The sequence below is a fragment of the Papio anubis genome, chromosome 12 (assembly GCF_008728515.1).
Source record: "Papio anubis isolate 15944 chromosome 12, Panubis1.0, whole genome shotgun sequence".
NCBI classification, from domain to species: Eukaryota; Metazoa; Chordata; class Mammalia; order Primates; family Cercopithecidae; genus Papio; species Papio anubis.
In genome coordinates, this window is record NC_044987.1 from 123,039,235 (window position 1) to 123,061,893 (window position 22,659).

Consider the following 22,659-nt stretch of genomic DNA (forward strand, 5'->3'; position numbering starts at 1 on the left):
TCGAACTCCTGACCTCAAGTGATCGGCCGAGGCGGGCGGATCACGAGGTCAGGAGATCGAGACCATCCTGGCTAACACGGTGAAACCCCGTCTCTACTAAAAATACAAAAAATTAGTCGGGCGAGGTGGCGGGCGCCTGTAGTCCCAGCTACACGGGAGGCTGAGGCCGGAGAATGGCGTGAACCCGGGAGGCGGAGCTTGCAGTGAGCTGAGATCCGGCCACTGCACTCCAGCCTGGGTGACAGAGCGAGACTCCATCTCAAAAAAAAAAAAAGAAAGAAAAAAAAAAAAAAAAAAAAAAGCGCAACAAGAAGGGCCTGGTTTTGTCTGCGGTCCGGTTTCGCTTACGTTTGGGGGGTCCCCGCCTTATCCCACTGTGTCCCCCACCTCCGATGACTGCCGGCGCCCCGGCCCCAGGCGTGTAGGGGCTACTTCCCAGAGAAGCGGCTGGACCCTGCAGGGCCGAGCCACACAGGGAGACAGGGCCCACCGCTGCCCCCTCGCCGCCACTCCCTACCCGCGCTGCCCGGGGCGGGGTTCCGCTGGTCGCATTCGAGAGCAGGAACTGGCCGCGCGCGCCCTTCCCGGAAACGCCCGCCTGGTCACGTGACCTCCTTGGCCGCACCTGCAGCTCTTTGGGCCCCGCCCCCGGCCCGGACACCATAAAAGCGCCGGCCCTCCGCTTCTCCGCGGTAAGAAACCTCCCGCCCCGGCGACTGTGGCACCCAGGTATTCGGGACCCCGGACCCACGCGGTGCAGGTCCGGGAGTGAGAGACTCACCGGGAGGGGTAGAGCCAAGGGCTGGGGGAGCCTGATGGATGAGGGTCGGGCGGTGTGGGAGGCGGAGGCGGAGGCGGGGCCCGGGGCGGAGGCGGGGGCGGGGTTCTGCGCAGATGAGAACCGGGCGGAGATGGGATCGGGGAGGGTGGAAGCGCCACTGTTTTAAGTTTCGCTTTCTCGGAAGCCTGGCCCGCCCCCGACGTGGCCTTTCCCGTCTCCGCAGGGTCCGGCCTGCACCGGCCCGGCAGGCCTGGACACTGGTTCAACACCTGTGACTTCACGTGTGCGCGCCAGCCATACCTGCAGTCACACCTGTAGCCCCCTCTGCCAAGAGATCCACACCGAGGCAGCGTCGGTGGCTACAAGCCCTCAGTCCACACCTGTGACCCCCACCACCTGTGACACCTGGCCACACCTGTGGACACCTGTGACACCTGGCCACACGACCTGTGGCCGCGGCCTGGCGTCTGCAGTGACAGGAGCCCTTACCTCCCCTGCTGTAACACCTGACCGCCACCCAACTGCCCCTGCAGAGAGAGCAATGGCCTTGGCTCCTGAGAGGTAAGAGCCCGGCCCACCTTCTCCAGATGCCCGTCCCCGAGCGCCCTGCAGCCAGCCCTGACTCTCCGCGGCCGGGCACCCGCAGGGCGGCCCCACGCGTGCTGTTCGGAGAGTGGCTCCTTGGAGAGATCAGCAGCGGCTGCTATGAGGGGCTGCAGTGGCTGGACGAGGCCCGCACCTGCTTCCGCGTGCCCTGGAAGCACTTCGCGCGCAAGGACCTGAGCGAGGCTGACGCGCGCATCTTCAAGGTGGGACCCCGGCCCCGTCCCGGGTGGGAGGACCCGCCTAGGACCCCGCGGGCCCAGCCCACGTGTTCTCTCCCCCTCTTCAGGCCTGGGCCGTGGCCCGCGGCAGGTGGCCGCCTAGCAGCAGAGGAGGTGACCCGCCGCCCCCCGAGGCTGAGGCTGCGGAGCGCGCCGGCTGGAAAACCAACTTCCGCTGCGCACTGCGCAGCACGCGCCGCTTCGTGATGCTGCGAGATAACTCGGGGGACCCGGCCGACCCGCACAAAGTGTACGCGCTGAGCCCGGAGCTGGGCTGGCGAGGTGAGCGACGCCGGCTGCCAAGCGCGTTGGCATTCGTCCTGCCTGGGGAAAGAACATTCTCTGGATCAGAATTGGGTTTTTAGCAGCCGTTCCGGGAGAGGCTGCCAGCAGGCCCAGGACAGTTGGAGCCGCATCCCCACCTCGTTAGGCCGCAGCACAAGGAAGCTGGTGCGGGTTACGCCAGGCTCTTGTTGCGTCTCTCACCCTGGTCTCGGAGCCTAACACCTGCCCCATTCTCCCTCAGAAGGCCCAGGCACGGACCAGACTGAGGCAGAGGCCCTCGCGGCTGTCCGGCCACCGCAGGTAGTCTTCTCTCTGCCTGCCTCTCCTCCTGCCAGGCCGCGGAGCTGCTTATGCTGACCCTGACTTTTCCTTACAGGGCAGGCCCCCAGGGCCATTCCTGGCACACAGAGATGCTGGACTCCAAGCCCCAGGCCCCCTCCCTGCCCCAGCTGGTGACAAGGGGGACCTCCTGCTCCAGGCAGTGCAACAGAGCTGCCTGGCGGACCATCTGCTGACAGCGTCATGGGGGGCAGACCCAGTCCCAGCCCAGGCTCCTGGAGAGGGACAACAGGGTCTTCCCCTGACTGGGGCCTGTGCTGGAGGTGTGGGCAGTGCCGTGGAGGGGTGTGTGTGGGGGAGGAAGCATGGGAGGGGCCAGTGCACCTGGACGGACACTTAAGAAGGGGGCTGGGGATTGGGGAGCTGGAGAAGTAGGAAGGGACCACATTCCCACTGACCTCCCCTCCTCAGGTCCAGGGCTCCCTGCTGGGGAGCTGTGCACATGGGCAGTAGAAGCAACCCCTAGCCCCAGGCCCCAGCCCGCGGCGCTAATGACAGGTGAGAGGGGTAGGGGTTGGGGGGCCTGGGGCACAGGGAGGGGCTGGGGATGAGGTACCAGCACAGGATTCCCTTCCCGATGCAGGCGAGGCCACGGCCCCAGAGCCCCCGCACCAGGCAGAGCCATACCTGGCACCCTCCCCAAGTGCCTGCACTGCGGTGCAAGGTGAGTGGGTCCTGGGAAGGGGACAGCCTGTCCCTGCCCACCTCTGCCGCTCACAGCTTGGTCTCCACACAGAGCCCAGCCCAGGGGCGCTGGACGTGACCATCATGTACAAGGGCCGCACAGTGCTACAGAAGGTGGTGGGGCACCCGAGCTGCATGTTCCTGTATGGCCCCCCAGACCCAGCTGTCCGGGCCACAGACCCCCAGCAGGTAGCATTCCCCAGCCCTGCTGAGCTCCCCGACCAGAAGCAGCTGCGCTACACGGAGGAACTGCTGCGGCACGTGGCCCCTGGGCTGCAGCTGGAGCTTCGGGGGCCACAGCTGTGGGCCCGGCGCATGGGCAAGTGCAAGGTGTACTGGGAGGTGGGTGGCCCCCCGGGCTCCGCCAGCCCCTCCACCCCAGCCTGCCTGCTGCCTCGGAACTGCGACACCCCCATCTTTGACTTCAGAGTCTTCTTCCGAGGTCAGTGAGGCTCCTGCCTGGGGGGCTGTCTCCAGGGGCCCCTGGGAGCATGTGTCTGCCAGATACTCAGCAGAGCCCTCTTCTCCAGAGCTGGTGGAATTCCGGGCACGGCAGCGCCGCGGCTCCCCCTGCTATACCATCTACTTGGGCTTCGGGCAGGACCTGTCAGCCAGGAGGCCCAAGGAGAGGAGCCTGGTCCTGGTGAAGGTGAGACCAGAGCCTCAGGGCCTGGGGAGGGGGAGGGGAGGCCACACGCTGGGTCACTGACACACGCCCGATGCCCTCCTGGCAGCTGGAGCCCTGGCTGTGCCGAGTGCACCTGGAGGGCACGCAACGTGAGGGTGTGTCTTCGCTGGATAGCGGCAGCCTCAGCCTCTGTCTGTCCAGCACCAACAGCCTCTATGATGACATTGAGTGCTTGCTCATGGAGCTGGAGCAGCCCGTCTAGAGCCCAGTCTAATAAAGAGAACTCCAGCACACACACTGACGTCTTGGCTGGCGGGGAAATGGGTGCAGGCTGAACACGGGTGAGGCCCAGGGAGGGAGGGGACCTCCCTGCACACCAACTCACTTCTGTCTTCACCACACACATTACATCCAAGCCTTGATTCAAAGAACAAGGCCCTTGAGAGGCAGGTGGCCACCAAAGCCACTCCCACCAGCTGTGCTGAGGGCAGGGACGACATTTTCCCATGCCCGACACCTGTCACCAGCCCTCGGGCTGCCACTGCTGCACCCTGCCTCCAGGAGGCAACTGTGCTGAGTGCAAACTTGAGCAATTATTTACAAGAGCACAACGTAATTGGAAAAGAGAAAGTAAAGAGATTCCTAATTCAGAGGCAGAGGTACACAGCAGCTGCTGGCGGGAGACCACCAGAGATTTATCAAGGACACGCCACCCTACCAGGAGCCCCTCCTGGCCACCAAACGCTTTATCTTCCAAGTATTAAATCAATCAAGAGGTTTCTAAAGATAATCCATTTTTGATAAATTAGAATGGAAACAGTGTATCTATAATATACATACAAAAGTGTCCAGTTTTCAACTGTGAGCAAGACAGATGCACAGACCAGGTGTCAGCGCAGGAACCTGATGGTGGGCATGCTGGTGCCCCTGTTTCCCACCACTCCCAACAGCTCCCCGGGCAAGGCCCGTGACTGCCTGGCCTCAGCCCTCGGCCCCCTGGGTGGGCGGCTCCTCGCCGGCCTCTGGCTTCTTGTGCCTGCGCATGTGCCTGTACTTATCCACGTACGCCTTCACCAGGTTGGCCACCTTCACGGGGTTGATCTCCCCACTCTTGCTGTGGCAGATCTGGAGAAAGAGGAGCAATCACCAAATGCCCTTTCCCATCCAGATGTTCCGGGCCGGAGCCCAGGGCCGAAGCTGGGGTCCCTCGCCTGCCCTGCTCAGAAGCAGACCCTGGGTGCGGCACGCAGACAGCGGCAGGGGCCACCCCACCTGCCCTCCTGGCATGGGAGATCCCCGTCCTGCTCGCTATGCCGCTCACAGGGCCACCGAGGGTTCCACGGTGTCAGGGGGAGCATGGGCTGAGACGTCACCAGGCACCTGCTCCCTCTGGGGGTCTTGTTCTCCCACCTGTACGCTGGGTGTGGGCTGGGTAATTTTACATATTGCAAAACACGTCTGCGTGGGCCTCGCAGGCACTGAGGCAACCTTCTTCCTAACCATCTGCCAGGGGCAGCCACAGGCGAACCCACCTGACCCCAGGCCTGCAGGATGTGGCAACACAGCCACCTGCCCTGGCTGGCTGACCTCGGACCTGCATTCACAGTCACCCCAAAGTCCGTGTTGACGAGACAGCAGCGACGGGCTGCCCGTGACCCCGAGCCCCACACACAGGCTCGCGCGCAGCCCACCTTCTGCACGGCCTTGCGCAGGATGTCCTTGTACTCCTCCTTGGTCACCTCCCTCTTCTGGTAGAAGGGCTTGATGGCCAGTTTCACCTCCTCCACAGCACGCTCCTGCATGTGCAGCTTCTTCATGTACTAGAGGGGGACAAATGTGTGACGCAGCCAGGCAGGGGGCCTGGAGTCCCTCTGGCCAGAGGCACTGTGGTTCTGGACACCCTTCCAGTTCCGGAGGCACAGGGACTGGCTTCCACCCCTAAATTCAGCCCCGACAACTTTAGTTTCACAATGAGACAGGAACTCGGGGAAAGTGGGAGGAGGCAGGACTCACCTCTTCCTTCTTGGTTTTCTCTGCAGCCAGCCTGGGAGCCGGGGTCTTCTCCTCTGAGTTGCTGGCTGCAGTGGCTTGACTGGCTGGCTCTGAGGCCGGGGTCAGGGCAGTGGGCACTGGGGCCAGGGTCTGTGCTGCCCCACAGCCCACTAGTGGCAGGCTCCCCTGCAGGATGAACTGGACCGTGGGCTGGCTGACCAGTGCGCAGGGTGGGATGCTTGAGGGCTGGGCTGGGGCAGGTGGCAGGCTGGGGCTGTAAACCTGGGAAGGACACCTCTGCTGAGCACCGTGCCCTACGGCTGGCAGCTCTGCCCAGGACCCGTGAGGCCTCAGCCCCAGCCTCGTGTGGCGTGTGTGGCACGGGTGCCAGGCCACTGCCCACAGCCCACAGCCCTCCAGCCCAGGCACCCACCTGAGAGGGGTCTGTGTCTGGGAACCCAGGCTCCGGAAGCACATGACTAGGAAGGGGCAGCTCGGAGAACGCCTGCCTGACCCCTGTGGGGGCCACGTCCTCCACATCCCAGGCTCCTTCTCGGGGCTTCTGTGGCCTGTGAAACAGTGCCCCTGGGGGCCCGACAGACAGGGAGGTGGGTGCTCTGTGCCCGCCCCTGCCCAGAATGCTGTTTCACGGCTGGAAAAATCCAGAAAAGCGCCAGGAGCAAGGACCACAGAGCAGCCCTCAGATCCACCCCCAGCAGCAAGGGAAGGTTGCGAGGTGTGCCAGCTCCTAGCCACTGATCCCCCACCATGACCGGCTCTGCCCGCCTGCAGGAGACCCCCGCACCCACTATCCCAGTCTTCCCTGGCTCCAGAAGCTCCCTGTGGTGCGCGGGACCCTACTCACTCAGGGTTCCTGTTCTCAACATGGGTTGGATTCACTAAGGGCTCTGTCCTCAGCGGGGGCCGGGGCCCTACTCACGGGGGGCTCTGTCCTTAGCGGGGGCCAGGGCCCTACTCACGGGGGGCTCTGTCCTCGGCAGGGGCGCTGCTCTCCGACTCCTGCAGGTTCCAGGTGACCCGCTTCACCAGGGCTCTGGACCGCAGCAGGGGGGTCTGCAAAACCACCTCCTCAGGCCGGGCTGCCTCGTGTGCCCTCCCGCTCACGGAGGGGCCGTCTTCCTTCCCCACAGGCGCCACATCCAGGGCACTGGGCGCCTGAGCCTTCTCAGCCACATCCGGCCTGAGCAAATGTGGCTCCTGGGGGTCCTCTGGCAGGGGTGGGGGCTGTGAAGGGTCTTCGTCGTGCAGCAGCGACACCTCCCTCTGGATGGCGGCCACGGCCAGGCTGGCTGCGGGCAACGCGGGCTCCGGTGGGAAGTCTCGCTCTGGGGAGGAGTCTGTGCTTTCGGGAGAAGGTGGCGAGCTCATGTCATCGAGCTGGATGAAAACAGCTTCACTTGAGAAATCGTCGAAGACGTGCCCGGCCTCCACGGAGTCGCCATAATCCAGGTCCAGGTCGTCGGGCTCACACTCGGCTGCCACCTCCAGGACAGGGGGGGCCTGCAGGGGGGCCTTGTCTGCCGTAGCCATCTCCACTGAGACATGTGCTTCCCCCAAGGCTGGTGACCTGGTGGGGAGGTCTTCCCGCCCTGGCTCCCCCTGTGCAAGGGGTGCTGGGGAAGCGTCCCTCACAGGCCCCTTCCTCTCTGGGGAATGGGACCGGGGCCTCGGCCGCTTCTCACGGGACCGTGGCCGCCTGTGCTCCCGCGCCCTGCGCTCCGAGCTTGGGGACCGGGACCTCCACTTCCTCCGGTCTCGGGGCCATGCCACGCTCTCCTTCCTGTCTGGCCGTTCGTGGCTGCGTTCCCGCTGGTGCTTGTGCCTGTGGAGCCTCTCCAGGCTGCTGGTGGGGGAGCACTCCCTTCCCCGAGGCCTGGGCGGCGATCTCCTTTTCTTCTTCTTCCTGCTCTCATAGGGCTCGTAGGAAGAACTGCCGGGGCTCCCCGAGCGCGACCGGGACGTCCTCCGGCTGTGGCCCCAGGGGCCCCGCCTGTGCTCCCTGCTCCTGTCCTTGGCTTTCTTCCTCTTAGCTCGTTCTCGGCTGCTGGAGCGGTCGCTGGAGGACCGCCGGCTCTTGGCCTTGGACCGCTGCCTCCTGGGGCGCTCCTCACCCACTGACGGTGACGCTGACCTCGAGCTCCTGTCCCTGGATTCAGAGCGCGTCCCAGAGCGCGTCCGTCGGTGCTCCCTGGCCACCCTCTTCCTCTTGGCCTTCTTCCTGCTGCGGGAGCTGGATGTGGAGCGGGACCGGGAAGGGGGCCTGAGCTCCACCACTCTGTGGGTGGCCGCCTGCGGCATGTCCGGGCTGGGCGGGGCTTCTGGCTGCACGACAGTCACACAGGTCACCGTCCGCTCCTCAGAGCCAAAGAAGGTGCTGCAAGACGCCCCATCCTCCTCGTCCCAGGGCTCCGGCGGAGATGGCCTCCGCACCCGGGCAGCCAGGCCCTGGCTCTCCGCAGGCTCCTCTCGCTCCGTGTCAGAGGCCCCCTCGGCAGCCACTGCACCCCGGAGCTGGGACACAGTAGAGGACGGCCCAAGAGGGGGCTCAGGCTCTGTCCCAAAGATGCTCTCCACTGTGTAGGAGGTGACGCAGCGCACAGCCTGAACCGTCTGGGCCTTCGGGCTTTTGATGGAGATGGTTCGTGTGATCTCAGAGGGCAGGAGGCCAGGGCCAGACCTCTCGGGGCTGCTGCTCGGGGCGCTAGAGTCGGAGCCGGTGGGGTCAGACGGGTCGTAGACCTCACTCCGGAGCGGCTTCGTCTTCTTGATGGAGAAGAGAGGCGAGGGGTTCTCCTTCCTCTGCTCCTTGCTGTCCACGGGCCGGAACGTGTTACAGAAGCCGGGGCTGGAGAGCTGGCTGGAATGGGCCATATTTCCAGGAATATTGATCCGGAAGCTCTCAAAGGTCGACCCAACCCCTTTCCCTCTTGATGGTCCCAGCGGGGCCATACTGCCATGGGAGCTGGGGGCTGGGGGCCGGGAGCTGCCTGTGTGCGTGCCGGGCTCCCGGGGGACCCTGCTGCTGGCCTCGCTCTCTGCCCGCGTGCCTCGCCCTGGCTGCCCGGCGCCCTCCCTGCCAGTCAGCCGGCTAATGCAGGCGCTGGGGATCTCGATGCTTTGCCCGTGGGCTGGGGCCGCGCCCCATCTGCCGCCAGCGTCCTCTCTCCTGATCTTTGGTATCCTGGGCAGCTCAGAGATGTCTGTTCTTTTGGGCGCGGGTTTCAGGGGAGGCCCTGGCACTGCACTGCGACATGGGGGGTTAGAATCTCTGCTTGAGATCTTAGACGCGGCAGAAGCAAGGGGCAAAGTGTGCTTGTTGGTGCCATTGAACTGGGGGCTGGGACTCTGTCTGAAGCCAGGCGCGCTCCCATTGGACAAGTTCCGAGCCTGAACCGACCCAGGGGTTGCTGACGAGTCCGGCCTCACAGGTGCGCCCGAGGTGCGGGCGGGGATGCAGGACCTGCCTTGACAGCTTAGCCCTGTGCTCTGTGGCCTGTTTCCTGAGGGGCCTTGGGCTGGGCTCCCTGAGGGCAGTGCTCGGGGCCGCAGGCAGTCCTTAGATCCTTCTTCCCCTCTGGACCGACTGCCTGAGTTTCGCTGAAAAGAAACTGGAGCTAAAAAACAAAAAAGTCAATGGCAATCATTTCCCACCCACTCTTCTTAAATGTCAGTGGTTTAACTTTTATCACAACTGGTTTTCTGTGAGGTCGTGCACTTTAAACTCCCGTTTGCCTGCTGAGGTGGACACCTTGTCTTTCCACACCCGGAGAGCTGCTTCAACAGCCGCTCTGTGGATGACAAAGTACAGGGCCTGAGGCCATTAGGACGCTATTAACCGGGGCAGGGGCAGTTCCCCAGTAGGACATGTTTTTTTTTTTTTTTTTTTTTTGAGATGGAGTCTCACTCTGTCGCCCAGGCTGGAGTGCAGTGGCCAGATCTCAGCTCACTGCAAGCTCCGCCTCCCGGGTTCACGCCATTCTCCCGCCTCAGCCTCCCGAGTAACTGGGACTACAGGCGCCCGCCACCTCGCCCGGCTAGTTTTTTGTATTTTTTTTTAGTAGAGACGGGGTTTCACCATGTTAGCCAGGATGGTCTCGATCTCCTGACCTCGTGATCCGCCCGTCTCGGCCTCCCAAAGTGCTGGGATTACAGGCTTGAGCCACCGCGCCCGGCCAGGACATGTTCTTAACCAGGTACTAGGGGCTGCGCTCTGAAGCTGTGGGGCTGGGTAAGAACTCAGAGCTAACTGGGAAACTGCTCAAGAAGGGAAATCAATGGAGAAAAATGGCTGAGGAATAGTCCCCCAACTTCAATTACATCATCTGTGACTGAGACATGGGCTGAGTGCTGGGAACAGCCTGAGGACCAGCAGCCCACAGAGGAAGGCAGCTGTGGCAGGGAGGTGCTCACCCGCCCTCTTGGCGCTGAGGGAGCCATCACGGTGGATGATGATGTCACTGCTGCCCAGCATCAGGAGGCTCTGGCCCGACAGGATACTGCCCAGCAGGTCAGGCACTGGCTCCTCCTCCAAGTCTGGCTCTGGCACCGCAGCAGGGAGATGCCTCCTGTGGGCACAGACCCAAGGCCCTGCCATCACTGCCTCCCACAGCCTGAGGACCGGCACCCAGGCAGAGCCCTGCAGCAGGCAGGAGCCGGGAAGAGTGGGGCTGGGCGGGGCCTGCGCCTCCCCCACAGTCCTGGCTCCGGCTGCTGTTCTAAGAGGTGCCCACCAGGGCCTCCCAGAGGGAGGGAGGGAGCCCCACCCTCCAGCTCTGGCTCCAGGGAAACCAGGTGTTTTTGGGAGAAGTCACCTCTGGTGCCTTTGCCACCCCCAACTCCACCAACGGGCGGGAGGGGGCAGACAAGCATCTTTACCTGTTCTGTTGGTTTTGGTCAATTTTTTTTTTTTGTTCTTGTGGCGAAACAAAAGAACTGGCCAAAAGGTGACCTCTGATAACAGCCTTATTCACCAGAGCCACTGCTCCTGCCCGAGGCGGTGTCCCTGTGCTGGTGGCTCTCAAGCCAGGGTGGGGGGCACAGGGGCCAACCTCGTGGAGCTGCAGCAACTCCAGTCCACGCTCACGGGCAGGCCGTGGCCTCTGACTCACGACAGGCTGCAGCACTGCCTCACGCCAAGAGCCGACTGATAAGCGTGACAGCTGAGGGGGAGTGCTGAGGCCACCCAGGGCCACCCTGGAACCCCCATCCGCTGCCCCACTGCTGCCCTCACCTCCCCAGAAGCCTTTGCTCTCACACACCTGGAAAGCCCCATGGAGACGGGCCTGGCCACGGGCTGGTGGGACTGCAGGGCTGACCGGGACAGAGCCCGTCTCTTGGCACTCAGAGGGGAAAGAGGGTTTGCAGAAAGTTCTTCACTGCTAGAGGGGAGGACACAGGCCAAAGGGAACAGGTGACTCCCAGCTCCCAGAACCCGCAGCCCAGGGAGACGGCACGGACGAGGATGGCCGAGCACTGGCCACGTGGCGGCACGTGTGATTCAGGCCCCGCCCAGACCTGTAAGTTCCACGCTGCCCACCCGCACTGAGTGTGGTGGTGGAGGAATGGTCACCCTCACTCACAAACACAAAACCTAACGCCTCCACATGCACCTCGGGTACCATGCCCACAGCCCCCAGAGAGAGGAGCGGGTGCCCAGGCAGGACCATCACCAGTTCGGTCACCTGTCGAAGGGGTCCAGCTCATAGGGGTCTCCAAACAGAGACAGAGATGCAGCTCCAATATCCGCTCTCAGCAGCCCCAAGGAGGGCTCCACTGGCTTCAACACTGATGGGATGCAGCTGCTGTGAACAGGCCTGCGTAGGCCCAGCGTCCGTGCAATTCGAGAGCGAGTGGTGGCTTCACTCTGAATCCAGTAACAACGAAAAAGATGAACAGAGAGATGGGGATGGCATCTACGAGGGCTCTGTGAATGCCATGTGAAGGCTTCATCAGCAACAGCGAACACTAGGGCGGGAAAACACTAAGCCAAAGTCAACAGGCTTCGCAGGCACTGATCACTGACAAGCACACCCAGCGCCGCACACATCGGCTGCGAAGCTCACTGCAGGTTATGAGAGGCTACCGGGGTGCTGCAGTGTCACCATCACGTGGTACTTAGCATTAAGTGAAAACTCACATAGAGGGAAAAAAAAAATTCAACTGATGGCTGACAGTAAAACCCCTCGAAGGCCGGGCGCGGTGGCTGACACCTGGAATCCCAGCGTTCTGCAGGCTGAGGCGGGCAGATCATTTGAGGCCAGCTTGAGACCAGCCTGGCCAACATGGCAAAACCATCTCTACTAAAAATACAAAAATCAGCCGGGCGTAGTGGCAGGTGCCTGTCATCCCAGCTACTCAGGAGGCTGAGGCAGCAGAATTGCTTGAACCTGGGAGGCAGAGGCTGCAGTGAGTAGAGATCGCACCACTGCACTCCAGCCTGGGTGACAGAGCAAGACTCCGTCTCGAAAACAAAAACACAAACCAAAAAAACCAAAAAACCCTTGAGAAGAAGACACAAATATAGATTTTAAGCGCTGTCATTCCTAAATTATGAAAACTCCTAAGAGTTACTAGCTATTTCCTTCTGATTCCAGGCACAGCGGACAGAGCAGCCTCCCGCTGTGGCTGGGACAGCACGGTCTGAAGGCAGGCGCCGCCCCTCCCGAGGGCAAGCACCCTCACTTGCCACCAGGCCCCAGGCAGGGGTCCCAGCACGCTGTCTGCAGGAGAAGAAAGAACCACAGCACTGGCGCGCAGGCCAGCCCAGGACAAAACGCTCGGGAGGACGTCCAGGAGTGTTCTGGGCACAGGGATGGGAGAGGTGGTTCCAACCCACGCTCAGGGCACCCTGCAAAGCAAAGGGAGAGCCCAGGGGACCAGAGAACTGGGAAACGGCAGGTCCTTATCCAACACCTGGTCATGGCTTTATCTTCTACTCACTCCAGGAATTCTGTCTGAATGAATAACCAGATGTTCAAATACTCCATTTAAAACTAAAATAAGGGGGCCAGATATGGTGGCTCACACCTGGAATCCCAGCACTTTGGGAGGCCAAGGCGGGCAGATCACCTGAGGTCGGGAGTTCAAGACCAGCCTGACCAACATGGAGAAACCCCATCTCTACTAAAAATACAAAATTAGCCGGGCGTGGTGGCGCATGCCTGTAATCCCAGCTATTTGGGAGGCTGAGACAGGAGAATTGCTTGAACTCAGGAGGCCGAGGTTGCAGTGAGCTGAGATCATACCACTGCACTCCAACCTGGGCAACAAGAGTGAAACTCTGTCTCAAAAACAAAAAAAACTAAAATATAGTTTTATATAAATGTGTACTATATAAGTTTATATTCACTAGGAAATGAATAATCATCTCGAGTATAAATTCACATAAAAATGCAGCAGACTTGGCGCTCACACCTGTAATCCCAGCACTTTTGGGAGGTCGAGGCAGGAGGATCGTTTGAGCCCAGGAGTTCAAGACCAGCTTGGGGAACATAGTGAGACCCCGTCTCTACCAAAAAAAAAAAAAAAAAAAATTAGCTGGGTGAGGTGGTGTGAGCCTGTGGTCCCAGCTACTTGAGAGGCTGACGGGGGAGGATCACCTTGGCCTGGGAGGTCAAGGCAGCTACAGTGAGCCAGGATCATGTCACTGCACTCCAGCCTGGGTAACAGAACCAGACTCTGTCTCCGCCCCAACCTAAAACAAACAAAAACACTTTTTGAGGCTGAGGTGGACAAACTGCTTAAGCCCAGGAGTTTAAGACCAGCCTGGGCAACATGGCGAACCCCTGTGTCTACAAAAAATACGAAAATTAGCTGGGCACGGTGGGCTGTCCCAGCTACTCAGGAAGGATCACCTGGGCCTGGGGAGGCCAAGACTGCAGTGAGCTGGGATTGCGCCATTGTACTTCAGCCTGGGCCACAGAGTGATACAGTCTCAAAAAACAAAACAAAGGCCGGGCACGGTGGCTCACGCCTGTAATCCCAGCAGTTTGGGGGGCCGAGGCGGACAGATCACAAGGTCAGGAGGTTCAAGACCAGCCTGACCAACATGGTGAAACCCTGTCTCTACTAAAAATACAAAAATTAGCTGGGCTTGGTGGCGCATGCGTATAATCCCAGCTACTCAAGAGGCTGAGGCAGGAGAATCGCTTGAACCCGGGAGGCGGAGGTTGCAGTGAGCCGAGATCGCACCACTGCACTCAAGCCCAGGGACAAAGCGAGACTCCATCTCAAAATACAAAAACAAATAAACAAACAAAAAGATTCAGCAAACACTTGAACAATGGCTGCAACTCAGTTTTTGTTTTGTTTTGTTTTTTTGAGGTAGACTTTTTCTCTCGTCTCCCAGGCTGGAGTGCAGTGGTGCCATCTCGGCTCACTGCAATCTCTGCCTCCTGGGGTTCAAGTGATTTTCCTGCCTCAGCCTCCTGAGGCTGGGACTACAGGTTCCTGCCACCACACCCGGCTAATTTTTAGTCTTTTTGGTCGAGATGGGGTTTTAGCATGTTGGCCAGGCTGGTCTTGAACTCCTGACCTCAGGTGATCTGTCTGCCTCGGCCCCCTCAAAGTGCTGGGATCACAGGCGTGAGCCACTGCACCCAGCCGCAATTCAAGTTTTTATATATTAAGGTGTTTTAAATATGCAGTCCGAGGTTATGCATTTAGTCCCGGTTTGAGCATCACAAACATGCACACAAATGACACACCCCCCTCTGCCCCATAAACACAGACAATAATTAGGGATCAACTAAAAATAAATATTAAATGTCTGGTCCATGATTTCGGATGAAAGGGGCCTGGGACAACGAAGGCCACGATGTAGACCAAGGAGGCCGCCCCCAGGGCCCAGCGAGCGTGGGTCAGAGGAGGTGGACGGGGCCTGTCAGACACGGCTTGTGTCACTCCTCAAAGCCAGGCTGGCCAGGTCTGCCTGAAACCCACAACTGCTCCCAGGGGCCTCTGCCAGAGGGGCTTGCACTGGCCTGGCTCACACCGGGCTCCCCGACCAGCGGATGGATGGCTTCAGGAAGGTTCCTGGGGGGCACACGACCAGCCCTCAGCCCCTCCGTGTGCCTTAGGAAACAGCTGGCCTCAAGCCCATCTTCAGTCTGTGTTACAGAAACGTTCATTTCCATCAGCAAATCGCTGAGTAAATACAGAGAAGCAGTGACGATGACGATCCCTGCTCCGTAACCGCGAGGGTGCTGAGGCCGGCGGAGGCTCAGGCGCTGCCACCCAACGCTCACCTTTACCTTCTTCCCTTTTCTCTTCTTCACTCGATGTTGGCGTTTCTTAGATCTTGTCGCTGAGCCCTTACTTTTTGCGGATGGTCCGGACGGGGTTTTCTTTCTTCCCGGCACTTTCTTCCGTCTTCCTAAGGAGAAGAGGTTGAAGTCTGTGCTTCTCTGTGCTGGGCCCTCCCCACCCTATTCCTGCGAGTCCAGCCCAGAGGACGGAGCCCAGGAGCCGGCACAGCAGGACCACACGCACTGCCTTGCATTTTTTTTTTTTTCTTTTTTTTGAGACAGGCTTTTGCTCTGTCACGCAGGCTGGAGTGCAGTGGCATGATCTCAGCTCACAGCAGGCTCAAACTCCTGGGCTCAAGTGATTCTCCTGCCTCAGCCTCCCAAGCAGCTTGAACTACGGGCATGCACCACCGTGCCCAGCTCATTGTCTTTATAGATAGGGCTCACCATGTCGCCCAAGCTGGTCTCTGGGCTCCAGCAATCCTCCTGCCTCAGCCTCCTAAAGAGCTAGGATTACAGGTGTGAGCCACTGCCCCTGCCCAGATTTTTTTTTTTTTTTTGACACGGAGCCTTGCTCTGTCACCAAGGCTGAAGTACACTGGTGTGATCTTGGCTCACTGCAACCTCTGCCTCTCGGGTTCAAGCGATTCTCCTGCCTCAGCCTCCTGAGTACCTGGGATTACAGGCGCCCGCCACCACACCCGGCTAATTTTTGTATTTTTTTTTTTTTGGAGACGGAGTCTCACTCTGTCGCCCAGGCTGGAGTGCAGTGGCGCAATCTCAGCTCACTGCAAGCTCCACCTCCCAGGTTCATGCCATTCTCCTGCCTCAGCCTCTTGAGTAGGTGGGACTACAGGTGCCCGCCACCATGTCTAGCTAATTTTTTGTATTTTTAGTAGAGATGGGGTTTCACCGTGTTAGCCAGGATTGTCTAAATCTTCTGACCTCGTGATCCACCCACCTTGGCCTCCCAAAGTGCTGGGATTACAGGCGCGAGCCACTGCGCCCGGCCCTAAAGTTTTTTAAAAAGAGAAATAAACCATATATTTGTATATATATTTTTGGAGACAAAGACTCACTCTCTCAACCAGGCTGGACTGCAGTGGCGCCATCTCAAACTCCTGGCCTCAAGCTATCCCACCTGCCCCAGCCTCCCAGAGTGCTGGGATTACAGGCTACTCAGGAGGCTGAGGCACCACAACTGCTTGAGCCTGGGAGGCAGAGGTTGCAGTGAGCTGAGATCACGCCACTGCACTCCAGCCTGGGCAAGATGAAATCCTGTCTCAATAAAAAAAGGAATAAAAATAACATGTTCCTACTGGGGGGAGAGACAGAAAATGAGCAGCATCTAAGAACAGAGCCTGACCTCCCTGAGTGTACCATTAAATATCTTACATAATTATGAAGCAGGGCCGGGCACCATGGCTCACACTCATAATCCCAGCACTTTGGGAGGCCAAGGCAGGTGGATTGCTTGGGGCCAAGAGTTCAAGACCAGCCTGGCCAACAAGGTAAAACCTTGTCTCTACGAAAATAATAAAAATTAGCCGGGCATGGTGGTGGTGCACCTGTAGTCCCAGCTACTCAGGAGGCTGAGGGAGGAGAATCACTTGAACTGGGGAGGTGGAGGTTGCAGTGAGCTGAGATCCCACCACTGCACTCCAGCTCCACAGTGAGACTCTCTCTCAAAAAAAAAAAAAAAGAAAAAAGAGAGAAACTATGAAAGAAAACTAAATTAGAAAAAAGCACACAGTGACAATGGAAAGTAAAATGATACAAACTATAGCTGTGCCCCTTGGTACAAACACCAGAGAAGAACTCTCCTGAGAGACTTTAACACAAATGAACTCGCTGCACATCTGTAGTGACATAAAGATTAAAAAATGTTTAACCGCAAAAACACCCAGCATTTCAGTCCAAATTCATCTTCCTGGGGTGTTTGACAAGGTGCAGTCGACGGCTCTCCCCAGGAGCTGCCCGTTAGTTTTAAGGGAGAATTAGTCACCTCACAGTGGACGTCTGAGAACCAAGTAATTGAAGTTAACCAGCACTGGGACAAAATTACCAAAACTCACAGAAAAGGACTGAAAAACCTGAACAGGGCAGAAGCAAGACAAGACGCAAAATCACTCATCTCAACTCAGCCCCCACAGAAAAGCCCAGGCCCAGATGGCTTCAGAGCATATTGAGACAAATGTTTACAGCAAAAATAACAAGACTGCTTCCATAAACCTCAGGAAGCAATCCTTCCAGAAAGCAGAGGGGAACAATTTGGGAAGGCTGGCACCATCCTGGTAACGCCAGAGGCAGTGTGGTCACAGATCGGCACGTCAAACCTACACCGTGTAGTGTTTTCAGCTGAGAAGATTAAGTTGCAGACAGAAGAAACGGAAATGCCCACAGCCCTGGCCTTGAGGGAAGCAGCGAGTGGGCGTGGGTCCCAGCGCGTGGCTGGCGGGAGAGTCCATCCCGCGAGGCTTACTTGTCCTCCTCTTCCGTCGGGCGGGAGTGCGCGGCGTCAGGGGGCGCTGATACACGGCGGTGCTCAGGCCAGTAGCCACGGCCTCGATGGCTTCGTCCAGCAGGGAAGACCCAAGGCGTCCTGGTGTGTGCTACAGGCAAAGGGGCGGTGCCGTCAGGTGCCCTTGGGGCCTCAGCCGGGCCAGCGCAGACCCCAACTGGAGCCCAGAGCACAGCCCGCAATGGCAGCCAGAGAAGCAGGACAGCCTCCCCACCCGCCACCCACAGCAGCCACGGCCCGGCCTTCCTCTCCCTTGCCAGACAGGTTGCCCAGCACTCCCACGGGGGCAAGGCCCGGACAGCCTAGGACGGGTCTGGGGGGCAAGCTCAGGGCCAGAATGGAGGGCGAGGACAGGCAGACACCAAGGACAGTGGAGTTCTTGGTGGAGGAAGAAGGACACAGGGCGGAGCTCAGAGCAGAGCCCATGGCAAGCCCTGAGAGCTGGGCTCCTGCACAGGTGTGGGGGCGGTACGCAGCAGGGACAAGGCAAGGGGCAGGCAGGTGGGGGACAGACAGCATCCCAGGGGCACAGGGGAGAGCACCAGTCACTGTGGTGGGTGCGGCACAGGTGCTGGGCAGGGCACTGGAGAGGGACAGCCCCCACTCCACCAAGGCTTCTCAGTCCCCTCCAAATTCAGCGTTAGGCTTGCCAAGGGCACACACCAGATGCCCACAGCCCAGACCCTCCTGCTTGTCCAATGCCCAGAGAAAGGCTGCTGTGAGGACGGAGGCCGCAGGGAGCACCTGAAACTGAGCACCAGGTCCAGCGCAAGAGGAAGGCGCTCACAGGCGCCTGGAGGGAGTGGTGCTGGCACGTGGCCTGGGGAACAAGGGGGTTTCCTAGAGCCCCCACCCCCAGGGCCAGGCTCCATTTGCCCCTCAGCACCTGGCTCCAGCTGCTTGGAGAGGCAGCCTCACCTTGGGCCGCTGGGCTCACCCCGGGGTGCACTCACCTGCTCCCCTTAGCAGGCCGAGGAACACAAGCCACGGGGGCCAGGCAGACCCCACAGTGCCAACGACGCCTCTCCCAGCCACCCGGGCCGCTGAGACCACACTGGGCAGCTGGGGCTCTGGGACAGGCGTTGGGGCCGGGCCACCCACCCAGGCCGCTGAGACCACTCTGGGCAGGCATCAGGGCTGGGCCACCCACCTGGACCCTCCTGGCCGTGGAGATCCGGTTCCGGTTCACGGTTGCTCTGACTCTCTCACTCTGCCGCGTCCTGGCGATCACCCGGGTCCTACCTGCTCGAGGCCGAAGCCTGCTGGTGGTGGGCACCACATCGGCCAAGAGCAGGGAGACCTCCTCCTCACTCACGGGACCCGCATCTGGGAAGAATCACCAGGGCTGATGTGCCACACTCACAGGCCACACACCTTCCCCAGCGGCTCCCCCCGTGGCTACCGGCCACACAGCAGCCCTGGCTTAGGCTGACCTGTGCACGGGACACAGGGCTGCTCATGGAGCCTGGTGCTTCTACCACTGAGGACCGGAACCCCCCAGCCAATGGACCCCACACACAGCCCTGAGAAGACGAGCCTGAGACAGCCCGAGACGTCTTCCCCACGCGGCAGCTGACCCTAACCCTGGGGCCGCAGAGCAGACGGTGAGAAGGCCCATGCGCGCCTTGAGATGGGAGCAGCGTCCTCACCAGCGGCAAGGACAACGCCAGGGGCAGCACATTCCGGGCAGAACCACTCGTCCACCGGCACCTCCTGGAGAGGGGGGTCCAGGCATTCCATGTGGTACCTGCAGGAGAGAGCAGGCCCAGAGCAGAGCGTCCGGGTGCTGCTCACAGCTTTCCCAAACCTCCTCCAGTGAGGGGACCACACAGCAGGCCTCCAACAGCACCCAAGTCTGTGACGCATTCCGTTAGGGGCTGACCTGCGTCCCCCAACAGTTCCTAGGAAGCCCTAACCCCCAATGTGACAGCAGCTGGAGATGGAACCTTTAAGGGGGTAATTCAGGCTGAACAAGGCTGCAGGATTGGTGTCCTCAGAGGAGGGAAGGCCAGGGGAGGACACAGCGGGGAGGCGGCCGTCTGTGAGAAGGAAGAAGGGCCTCCCCAGGAACCAGGCCTGCTGCTATCTCAGACGTCCAGCTTCCAAAACCGAGAAAAGGAAGACCTGTGGTTTACGCTGCCCAGCCTGTAGTATCCTGACAGCAGCTGAGCCGACCACGACGCCCACCCAGAGGCCGACAGTGGCTCAGGCTGAGCTCCTGCGGTAGGTGCTGCCTCTGGGGGCCCTTCCCAGAGAGGCTCGTCTCACCCACCCGCACTCACGGGGTTTCAAACATCGCGCCTCACACCAAGCCAGTGAAGGAGGAGAAGGTTTCTTTGCTGAAAGGAAACTATATCTTAATTGTTTCTATCAAGCCTTGTAGGAAAGTAGTTTGGGAAGTGCTGCCACTGGTATGAGGTATCTGTGCCCCTCCAAGCAGCCGAGGCTCGGGAGTCTGTGCCGAGATCCTTGAAACTTCACCCCAAAGACCCCAGACAGCCCTGACTACGGCAAAAACAATCAAAGGAAGGGAGTCAAGTTGATGGTGTCCCTGAAAATTGAGCCTGAATTCAACTGAGCTTAACTACCACTTACTAACCACAGTGCTGAACTGTTCTAGGATCTAAGATACGAGTTAAACAAAAGTAAACCCATTCCCCCAAGAATCCTGCACCTAGGGCCGGGGGCGGTGGCTCAAGCCTGTAATCCCAGCACTTTGGGAGGCAGAGGCAGGCCGGATCGCGAGGAGTCAGAGGAGGTCAGAGACCATCCTGGCCTGACCAGGTGAAACCCGTCTCTACTAAAAACAGGCAGGGCCGAGTGAGAGCCTGTAGTCAGCTACTTTCGGAGGCTGAGGCAGGAGAATGGCATGAACCGGGAGGCCGGGCCACAGTGAGTAGAATCATGCCACTGCACTCCAGCCCTAGGCGAGCAAGAGCTTTTTGAGACTCTGTCTCAAAAATGAAAACTGTACCTGTGGCACGAGTAGCGTGGCTCACGCCTGTAATCCCAGCACTTTGGGAGGCCCGGTGAGGAAGCGGATCCTAAGATCTGGGAAGATCCCGAACCACAGTGAAACCCGTCTCTACTAAAATACAAAAAATTAGCCACGAGCTGTGATGAGTGAAACCTGTAAGTCGCTCTCAGGAGGCTGAGAGCGGGAGAATGCGTGAACCGGGTAGACTTTACAGTGAGCGAGATCAGCCTGCGCACTCCAGCCTAGGCGACAGCAGAACAAATCATGCCTTCATGTATTATCAGTGTATCTATATAGATAGCCTTAAGTTTTGCGGGGTTTTTTGAGTCTCTCTGGAGTGCAGAGGCACAATCTTGGCTGCAGCCTCCGCCTCCCAGGATTCAAGATGTTCTAGTGCCTCAAGCCTCTCAAAGATCAAGGGTTACAGTGCCACCGCCTGGCTGTTTTGTATTTTTAGTAGAGGGTGGGGTTTAGCCATGTTGGCCAGGCTGGTCTCGAGAACTCCTGACTCGTCCGCCCACCTCGACTGCCTGTCTGATCCCATTTGACATGAGGGTGGAGTAACTTTGAAGCGTGTGATTTTTAAGAAAATTTAGCAGACTGGGCGGGTCATTGGCTCATGCCTGTAATCCCAGCACTTTGGGAGGCAGAGGTGGGATCACGAGGTCAGGAGATGGGACCATCTTGGCTAACATGAGTGAAACCCGTCTCTACTAAAAATACAAAAACTGGCAGTGGTGGCTGAGCATCCTGTAGTCTCAGCTACTTGGGAGGCTGAGGCGGAGAATGGCGTGAACCGAGGGAGGTGAGGAGCTTGCAGTGAGCGAGATCAGCACCGCTCCAGCCTGGGAGCACAGGGGAGACTCCTGTCTCAAAAAAAAAAAAAACAAAAACAAAACAAAAAATTAGCGAGTGGTGGCGCCTGTAGTCCCAGCTACTCCTGAAGGCCAGGAGATTGGCGTGAACTTTCCACAGGAGGTAGAGCTTGCAGTGAGCCAAGATCGCGCCACTGCACTCCAGCCCGGGCGACAGAGCGAGACTCTGTCTCAAAAAAAAAAAAAAAAAAAAATTAGCAGACTGCAAACAGTAACAGCATGGAAATGTTTAGAAGTATGACAATCATTATATTGATCAGTTTTAATGTTTTATATCCATCAGGGTTTTTATATACTTGCCTTGTTTTATCCGCCAAGTAATTCAAGTAGTGTAGGTAGAAAGAAAATCAACATATTGAATTTGTAAAGGTCACTTATAATAAAAAATTTTAATTAAGTTTTTTTTTCTTTTTTTTTTCTGAGACAGAGTCGTGCTCTGTTGCCCAGGTTGGAGTGCAGTGGCCGGATCTCAGCTCACTGTAAGCTCCGCCTCCTGGGTTTACGCCATTCTCCTGCCTCAGCCTCCCAAGTAGCTGGGACTACAGGCGCCTGCCACCTCGCCCAGCTAGTTTTTTTTTGTATTTCTTAGTAGAGACGGGGTTTCACCGTGTTAGCCAGGATAGTCTCGATCTCCTGACCTCGTGATCCGCCCATCTCGGCCTCCCAAAGTGCTGGGATTACAGGCTTGAGCCACCGCGCCCGGCCTTAAATTTTAAACATCCCCAAGAGCCTTGTTAGAAGTTACTACAACTAGGTTGGGCACAGTGGCTCACGCCTTTAATCTCAGCACTTTGGGAGGTCGAGGTGGGCGGATCACTGGAGCCCAGGAGTTCAAGATCAGCCTGGCCAACATGGCAAAACCCCGTCTCTACTAAAAATACAAAAATTAGCTGGCTGTGGTGGCACATGCCTGTAATCCCAGCTACTGAGGAGGCTGAGGCAGGAGAGCCACTTGAAGCTTGAACCAAGGCTGCAGCGACTCACTGCAGAGGTTGCAGGGAGCCGAGATGGTGCCCCTGCACTCCAGCCTGGGTGACAGACCAAGACTCTACCTCGAAAAAAATACGTAAATGAGTAAAATAAAAGCTAACATGAAAACTAGGCTTTGTGCCTGAAAACCGACAGCCTCATCTGGCCTACCAGCTGCCCTCCAGCCACTAGAAGATTCACGGCCCCGGCCTGCAATGAGGGCCTTGCCCAGGATGGTGCCCATGGCAGCCAGGACCAGGTCTCTCCTATCACACCATGGCCTCTCGGGCCGTGTCCAGCGATTCCAGGCCAGCCCAGGCCCTTCCTTCACATGCCCAGAGTGGCCACAGCCACAGGTAAAGAGGACTAGTGTTACACACGGGCAGGGAGCGCTAAGCCACCCCTCCACCTCTTTTTTTTTATTTTTAAGCATTCTGCGCTTGACCGGGCGCGGTGGCTCATGCCTGTAATCCCAGCACTCTGGGAGGCCGAGGCGGGTGGATCTCCTGAGGTCAGGA

The 22,659-nt window shown here is 59.0% G+C and overlaps 2 protein-coding genes across 11 annotated transcripts in view; one reads left to right on the forward strand and one right to left on the reverse strand.

Annotated features, from left to right (window-relative positions):
- Positions 1-648: 648 nt before the first annotated feature.
- Positions 649-3,837, forward strand: IRF7 (interferon regulatory factor 7). Of its 10 annotated transcripts, XM_009185226.3 has the most exons (11): positions 649-729; positions 1,005-1,342; positions 1,428-1,590; positions 1,674-1,887; positions 2,132-2,190; positions 2,267-2,492; positions 2,641-2,727; positions 2,813-2,893; positions 2,966-3,355; positions 3,444-3,562; positions 3,648-3,837. In XM_009185226.3, exons 2-11 carry the CDS (start codon positions 1,323-1,325, stop codon positions 3,801-3,803), a joined length of 1,515 nt encoding a protein of 504 aa, XP_009183490.1. In that variant the 5' UTR covers positions 649-729; positions 1,005-1,322; the 3' UTR covers positions 3,804-3,837. The 10 variants fall into 10 exon arrangements, with proteins under 10 accessions (XP_009183490.1, XP_021781059.2, XP_021781058.1 ...); XM_021925367.2 differs by having other exon boundaries at positions 1,005-1,590; XM_021925366.2 differs by having other exon boundaries at positions 2,813-3,355.
- A 364-nt stretch (positions 3,838-4,201) lies between these two features.
- The window catches only part of PHRF1 (PHD and ring finger domains 1), a 46,900-nt gene continuing 28,442 nt past the window's right edge, over positions 4,202-22,659 (reverse strand). Inside the window, exons 6-17 of the mRNA XM_031653980.1 lie at positions 18,970-19,067; positions 18,471-18,646; positions 17,282-17,411; positions 14,800-14,927; positions 11,236-11,417; positions 10,813-10,932; positions 9,965-10,119; positions 6,514-9,168; positions 5,967-6,118; positions 5,555-5,815; positions 5,233-5,361; positions 4,202-4,666 (exon numbers count right to left, since the gene is read on the reverse strand). Of these exons, the coding sequence (XP_031509840.1) occupies positions 4,523-4,666; positions 5,233-5,361; positions 5,555-5,815; positions 5,967-6,118; positions 6,514-9,168; positions 9,965-10,119; positions 10,813-10,932; positions 11,236-11,417; positions 14,800-14,927; positions 17,282-17,411; positions 18,471-18,646; positions 18,970-19,067 (4,330 nt within the window). The 3' untranslated portion in view covers positions 4,202-4,522. The remainder of the gene's footprint in view (positions 4,667-5,232; positions 5,362-5,554; positions 5,816-5,966; positions 6,119-6,513; positions 9,169-9,964; positions 10,120-10,812; positions 10,933-11,235; positions 11,418-14,799; positions 14,928-17,281; positions 17,412-18,470; positions 18,647-18,969; positions 19,068-22,659) is intronic.

Excerpts from the sequence above, each read along its gene's own strand:
- IRF7 (XM_021925362.2), top strand. The coding sequence starts at position 1,369 with ATGCCCGTCCCCGAGCGCCCTGCAGCCAGCCCTGACTCTCCGCGGCCG. Across the intron at positions 1,591-1,673 it reads CTGACGCGCGCATCTTCAAG|GCCTGGGCCGTGGCCCGCGG; the intron begins GTGGGACCCCGG and ends CCCCCTCTTCAG. Across the intron at positions 2,191-2,266 it reads CGGCTGTCCGGCCACCGCAG|GGCAGGCCCCCAGGGCCATT; the intron begins GTAGTCTTCTCT and ends TTTTCCTTACAG.